Source organism: Cebus imitator, unplaced genomic scaffold (genome assembly GCF_001604975.1).
Source record: "Cebus imitator isolate Cc_AM_T3 unplaced genomic scaffold, Cebus_imitator-1.0 Scaffold1186, whole genome shotgun sequence".
Classification (NCBI taxonomy): Eukaryota; Metazoa; Chordata; class Mammalia; order Primates; family Cebidae; genus Cebus; species Cebus imitator.
This window is the reverse complement of record NW_016108501.1, coordinates 31,837-39,445: the sequence shown is the minus strand read 5'-3', so window position 1 is coordinate 39,445 and position 7,609 is coordinate 31,837. Positions and strand designations below refer to the sequence as shown.

General features: G+C 35.7%; 1 protein-coding gene across 1 annotated transcript in view; it reads right to left on the bottom strand.

Annotated features, from left to right (window-relative positions):
* Nucleotides 1–2,663: 2,663 nt before the first annotated feature.
* LOC108298907 (ankyrin repeat domain-containing protein 18B-like) overlaps nucleotides 2,664–7,609 on the bottom strand; it is a gene marked incomplete at its 5' end in the record, with an annotated part of 36,494 nt that continues 31,548 nt past the window's right edge. The window contains 4 exon segments of the mRNA XM_037735907.1: nucleotides 2,664–2,981; nucleotides 3,130–3,161; nucleotides 4,316–4,528; nucleotides 5,120–5,401. Coding sequence (XP_037591835.1) covers nucleotides 2,756–2,981; nucleotides 3,130–3,161; nucleotides 4,316–4,528; nucleotides 5,120–5,401 — 753 coding nt within the window.

Sequence of the window (7,609 nt, the reverse complement as noted above, 5' to 3'; positions counted from 1 at the left end):
GTTAAACAAGAGACATTATCATCAGAATAAGATATCACTTACAAAATGTGGCCTTTAGTATTTATAATGGCTAGACATAACTTGAAGTTTGCTTAAATAGAAAAAGAATCATATAAATAAAGTAGAATTTCTGCTTATTTTCAGTTTAGATAACAGAAAATGTATCTGTGTAATGCTGTTTAGATTTATCTGAGGAAAAATACGGTTAATATTGTTCTATTGCATATATGTAATTTTAGAAGGGTGGTGTTTTGTTAGCACAAAGGTTAAACAATTAAAGTTATATTTTGTAATGAATGCACTGATTTAAAATTCATAGTAAAATGCTGCCCTTTATAAAAGTTTAATACATTTTTTTACTTGAATAAATTTTTCCTTACATAGAAATTTCTGTTTTCTACTTATAGTAAACTTTTTTATAGTAAATGTTTCTTGTTACTTTTTTCTTTTTCTCATTTGTATTCCAAATTAAGGTGTTACCTGTGTAGGTTTCTTCCAAATGTATATTGAGGGATGTTGAGGTTTGGAGTACATTACACAGGCAGCTAGTGTAAGATCCAGAAAGTAGTTTTTCAACCCTGGCCCACTCTGTCCCTCCCCGTTCTTATTTCCCAGTGTCTACTGTTCCCACGTTTATGACAATATGCAGCCAGTGTGCAGCTCCTACATATGAGTGAAACATCAGATATTTGGTTTCTGTTTCTGCATTAGTTTGCTTAGGATAGTGGATTCCATCTATATCCATGTTCTGCAATGGACATGATTTTGTTCTTTGTATGGCTCCATGGTATTCCGTGGTATATGAAATTTTCTAATCTACCTGAATTTTCAATCTACCTTAGATGTACCTGGGTTGACTCCATGTTTTTGCTATTGTGAATAGTGCTGCAGTGAACATACATGTGCATGCATCTCTTTGTTACAATAATTTATTTTCCTTTAGGTATACCCCTAATCTAGTAATGGGGTTGCTGCATTCAATGGTCATTCTTAGTTCCTAATTTCCAAACTGCTTTCCACAGTGGCTGAACTAATTTACACTGCCAGCAATAGTGTGTGTTTCCTTTTCTCCATAGCCTCCCAGCATGTGTTTTTTGTTTTGTTTTGTTTTTTTGACTTTTTAACAAAAGTCATTCTGACTGGTGTGAGATGGTGTCTCACTGATGTTTTGTTTGGCATTTCTCTGATGATTAGCAATGGTAAGCATTTGTTAATCTGTTTGTTGGCCACTTATATGTGTTCTTTTGAGAAGTGTCTGTTCATGCCATTTGCCCATTTTTAATGAAGTTATTTATTTTGTGCTTGTTGATTTGTTTAGGTTGCTTATGGATTCTGGATAATAGGCCTTTTCTGTATGCATAGTTTGTGAGTATTTCTTTCCATTCCTTAGGCTGTCTGTTTAATCCCTTGACAGTTTCTCATGTTGTGCAGAAGCTCTTCAGCTTAATTAGATCACATTTGTCAATTTTTGTTATCTTTGCAATTGCGTTTGAGGACTTAGCCATAAATTAATTCACAAGTGTGATGTCCAGAATAGTATTTCCTAGGTTTTATTCTAGGATTTTTATAGTCACTGGATATACTGTTATGCAAGAAAAGCACAAAGCTCTTTTTCTTTTTTTTCAAGATGGAGTCTCCCTTTGTCACCCAGGTTGTAGTGCAGTGGTGTGATCTCGGTGGCTCACTGCAACCTCTGTCTCCTAGGGTTCAAGTGATTCTCCTGCCTCAGTCTCCCAAGTAGCTGGCATTACACGTGCCTGCCACCATACCCAGCTAATTTTTGTATTTTCAGTAAAGATGAGGTTTTATCATGTTGGTCAGGCTGGTCTCAGACTCCTGATCTTAGGTGATCCGCCCCACCTCGGCCTCACAAAATGCTGGGATTATAGACGTGAACCCCTGTGCCTGGCCAAGCACAAAGCTTTTAACATAAAAATGGGAATGAACCTTTTAGAGTTTTATTTAATTTGTAAAATGCACTTATTTTGGATTCTATTAAATAATAAACATCCATGTGTGGTTAAGTGTTTCAATGTCAATCATTCACATGTGATTATGGGTGGGAAGAGTTGAGATGGTGCAATGAAACTTTAAAAGTGGTATGAGCTGGGTGCAGTGGCTCCCACCTGTAATCCCAGCACTTTGGGAGGCCGAGGCTGGCAGATCACAAGGTCAGGAGTTCGAGATCAGCCTGGCTGATATGGTAAAATTCTGTCTCTAGTAAAAATACAAAAATTAGCCAGGCATGGTGGCAGGTGCCTGTAGTCTCAGCTACTCGGGAGGCTGAGGCAGGAGAATCACTCGAACCCAGGAGGCAGACGTTGTAGAGAGCTGAGATTGTGCCATTGCACTCCAGCCTGGGGACAGAGCAAGGCTCTGTCTCAAAAAAGAAAAAAAAAAAGCAGTATGAACCACAACCAAACTGCAATCAACTAGAGAGTGAGCCAAAGCATCTCAAAGTATACCTTCAGTTATTAGGCAATAACATCCAATTTCTAAAACCTAACTTAAATGCAGCTTTTAAAGAAATTTTAAATGTGTCAGTTCAGTCACATTTATTGAATAAAGTCAATAAACGGGTATCTCTTGAGAATGACAGCTCCAGGGAATTAAAAAATGTAAAGTTCCCATTTTCTTTCTGTGTTAACATGGCTAATTCACATGTATAAGTCAACAGAAAAACTCAATATTTCACCAAACTAAAAATAAGAATTATATTAGAGAAATGAAACCCAAAAAAGAAAAGGTAATATAACTAACCTGTCAAGTAGTTCTCGCAGTTATTTGAAGTCTGGGGGTCTGAAGTAGGAATTCTTACGGATGTTTCAGGAATATATTTTCTGTTGCATTCTATACTATTAAGATTTTCAACATGAGGTGGCTTTGGGCCTGGCCTCGTAGGAAGAGTGCTGAGACAAGATTTCATCCTCTCTTTCTCCATAAGGAGCTTGGTGCTGAACACTGTCATTTTCTTCTTCGATCTGGAAAGAAAGCAAAGACAAATGCTTAGTATTTCCTTTTTTCTTTAATAATTTGGAATGACTTGCATTTCTTCTTAAAGTTGCCCTGAGAGTAAACCAAATTACCTACTAAATAGTGTTTTAACACCGAAGATGTGTGAGAGCATACCTGTTGTAAACAATTATAATGTAAAAATTGTTCTAAAGAAGTACATGCGTTTCTAAGGTGATTTCTGCTGAACCAGCAGTGCAAATAAAGTAGACAGTGAAGAGAAATGGCTGTCAGTGATGTTCGGCTCAACAGGTAACAATTGCTGCCTTCTAAAATGGCTTTCCTTGTAAGATGCTAAAGATTCCATTAGAAATACTTGTATTTAAGGGGTAACTATCTGGGAAAGTGAATATGTTAATTTGCTTAACTATAAGAACCACTTCACTATAAATAATTATATCAAAACATCATGCTCTACTCCTTAAATAATGTGGATTAAGAAAATGAACACGGAAAAATAAAAAGCTAGAAATACTTGTGTTTAGTAAAACAGTTTCAGGTTTCACTCTTGTACATTTCACCCATTAACTGGGAACAATGAAGCATCTGGCACTGAGGAATAATTCAGAGCAACAGCTCCTAGGGGAGAACTAGATGGCTGGGTTGGTGATCACAAAGAACTAAAGCATCTCTGAAGTCAATTAGCCCCTAACACTGTGACCAAGGTCCTGTACCTGGGGGCTTGTTCTTTCTGCCTTCCACACACCCCTTCAGGCTCAACAAGGTGTTATTTTTCAACCACTTTGTGAATTACACTTCTTTTCATTCCTATAATAATTATTCCCTATTTCACAAGAATGCTTTCCTGTAACATCTTGAAAGTGTTACACATATGGTCTGTCTTGAGGCACCCTCTAGTAATAATACTAGAGATCGCAATCAAAAACAGTCCAGTGCCTCAGTGCCACTTTGGGTTTAGGTTGCCATCTACCAAAAAATAAGTTAAACTCATTAATATTTCTATTTAGGGAAATTCTGACAAGTAATTTTATAACAAGATCACTTTACTAATTACAAAGCTTCAAAAATACTTAGTGAAAAAAACTAATAGATCAGGTTAACTACATGAAACGTTTCAGGGGAAAAAAGACATACAGCAACCAAAAAAGAAAGGAAAGAAAGAAACTATCCTTGACTAACATTTTAAAGGTAAGATTAGTTACTAAGATTATTTTCCAAAATTACAATACGCAATTACCATTCATGTCCTACTAATCTCCTGAAGCCACCTCACTAAAAATTATGCTTTCAAAACAAATTAATGAGCTTAATTCATCTTCTATGAGTGTATGCTTTGACTTACTTCATGTATTTTTTCTGACATGGAATTGTTAGCTTTTAATGTTACTCCAAATGCTTCCTTATATTCTTCTAATTCGGTTGTAACCTCTTCGTAAGCAGTTTTTATTTTGGAGAGTTTATATTTCGCATCTTTAATCTTGAGTTCCATCTCATTTTGTGAAGCTGTATTCTCCTTGTTTAGCTGCTCTAATTGTTTTTCATAATCTGCTTGTTTCTAAGACAAATGAAAAAATATACTTTTAAAACAATCATAACATAATTTACTATATATTTGTTGCTTTTCGAGTCAGTGATTCAAAGAGCAATTTTGAAGATGTTAAAAATGAGGCTGAAGCTTAAAATATTTATCAGCAACATCAACAAAACTAATTGAATCCAGATAAGTATAATTTATAAAAATTTGAAATCCTTATTAGGTTAGTATTAATGTAATCTGGTCATATTGAAAGTAATGGAATCCATTTATAATTTTAAAAATTGAACAATGAACAATGTAGCTTAAGAACAATTCAAAAGTACCACATAATTTCTAAATCACAATTTTCACTTATGCCCACTGGTCTTAATAATCAAATCACTCTATAGTGAGAATCATTATTCTGAAAGATTAATTTTGTTATAATAATAATGGAAATTTAAATATTTAAAAGAAAAAACAGATGCCATTTTTTTTCTCAGAACTCTACAAAGCAAATTGCTATAAGAGAGACAGAGGAAACATAATACATACATTTCCAAAATATAATTTGCAGTGAAATAAATGAAAGCACATTACAGATAAACTTACCTGATTTTAAAAACTAACCTGTAAATGGATTTCTTCTAAATTTTCTATTGCCTGCCTTGCCTTTTCTTGAATCTCCAATTTATATTCTTGTACTTCACCAACTTCTACCATATTTTCTTCCATATGTGTCTTACGATTTAATATTTCTTCTTCCAACATCTTTTTATCCTTCTCAAGTTTTTCACGTTTCTCTTGTACTTTTTTCATAGATAACAATTCCTGTTGAATAACTTGATTTTCTTTATCCAAATTGATACATTTTGAAGATACAGCTTCCTTCTCTGCTATAAGATCATCAAGCTGCATGAATAAAATAATATAGCTTAATAATGAAGTAGGTTGAGAATAATCTAATACAAAACCAATAGCAAATTTTAAAATACATTTACTTGCAATAACATGTTATCTATAACGTAGTAGGTTCTTCAAATGTGAACCCTTAAATTCTCCAAATTTCAAGAACAAAGTCAAAGCAACTATGAGTCACAAAAATATACTCTTTACTATCATCATCTTTACAACAGAACTTTTGCAATTGAACTTACTTTTATTTCTCTGACAATTTATTTTTGTTCCTTCTTAAATGGCACTAAGTTATCTCTTAGTAAAGAGTGTCACCTGGGCACAGTGGCTCAGCCTGTAATCCCAGCATTTTGGGAGGCCGAGGTGGGTGGATTGCCTGAGCTCTGGAGTTCGAGACCAGCCTAGCCAACACGGTGAATCCCTGTTTCTACTAAAAAATACAAAAAATTAGCCAAGCATGCCCGTGTGTGCCTGTAGTCCCAGCTCCTCAGGAGGCTGAGGCAGGAGAATTGCTTCAATACAGGAGGCGAAGGTTGCAGTGAGCTGAGATTGCGTTACTGCACTCTACTTGGGCAACAGAGCAAGATTCTGTCTCCAAAAAATAAAATAAAATAAAATAAAAAGCTGGGCACGGTGGCTCACACCTGTATTTGCAGCACTTTGAAAGGCCAAGGTGGGAGGATCACCTGAGGTGAGGAGTTCCAGACCAACCTGACCCATATGGTGAAACCTCGTCTCTGCTAAAAAAGTGTCTAGCCCCTCTCCGTCATCATTATTCCTCATAATTTGTCAGAAAAAAGTATCAGAGCTATCATATTGAGTTATTTAGGCCAAAGTCAATAAATGGCTCTCAGAATAAAACTTTGAAAGTAATATAATACTCTATACTAGGCATGGTGGCTCTTGCCTGTAATCGCAGCACTGTAGGAGGCTGTGGCAGAAAGATCACTTCAGATAAAAAATTTGAGATCAGCCAGAGCAACATAGTGAGACCCCCATCTCTCCAAAAAATTGAAAAAAAAATAGCCAGGCATGGTGGCTTGTGCCTGTAGACCCGGCTTGTTAAGAGACTGAGGCAAAAGCATGACTTGTACCCAAAGTTTAGGTGTTCTGTGAATTATGACCACATCAACACACTTCTGCCTTGAAGACACACAAAGCCCATATCTCAAACAACAACAAAAAAACCCCAAAAAACAAAAAACCGCACACACACACACACACACACACACACACACACACACACACGAATCCTATAAATAAGGATTCTGATGACATAAGCCTTTCTTTAAACTGCAAATGTTTCATGCCAATTTTAATTGTATTTTAAGAGGTAGTAATTCTTGGGGTAAAGGCCATAGAATAAAACACCCAGAAATAAATCCATATATTTACAGCCAACTGATTTTGGACTAAAGTGCCAAAAATATACATTAGGGAAAGGACACACTCTTCAAATGAATGGCACTGGGAAAACTGAATTATAACTTCCTATTGTTCTGGAAAATTTTACCTGACAAGAAACCCAAGTGGCACTCAGCGGATAGGAGGAACACACTTTACTACGCTGATGGGCCCAGAAGGGTTCACACCCAAAAGTCTGGACCCCGGCTAAGAAGAGTACAGTTTTTATAGGTGAAGGGGCAGGGGAAGTAACTCAGAACTTTAGACAATGCAGCAGGGTTTAGATGACATGGCAGTTTTCTTAAGGCTTTTCAGTTAGTAAGCAATAAATTGAGGCACAGAAGCAGAAAGAAGCAGTTACTAACAAAAATAGGGTCAGTTTTAAAAATAGGGATGGTTGCTGGCAACGTGCTGACAAAATCCTGGGCAAAATTTCTACTTCACTATCGAACACCATGTAACAAAATAAACTCAGAATCAATTAAAGACTTAAATGGAAGGCCTCAAATCATCAAACTACTACAAGTAAACACAGGGAAAATGATTCAGGACATTAGTCTGAACAAAGATATTTATGGGTAAGACATCAGAAGCATAGGCAAAAAACAAATGATAGACAAATGATACTACATTGAGCTAAAGAGCTTCTGCCCAGAAAACAACTGAGTGAAGAGAAAACCTGTAGAATGGGAGAAAACATTGTCAAGCTAGTCATCTAATAAGAAACTAATAATCAAAATATACAAGAAACTCAAACACCCTAGCAGGAAAAAAATAATCTGAGTTCAAAATTGGGCAAAA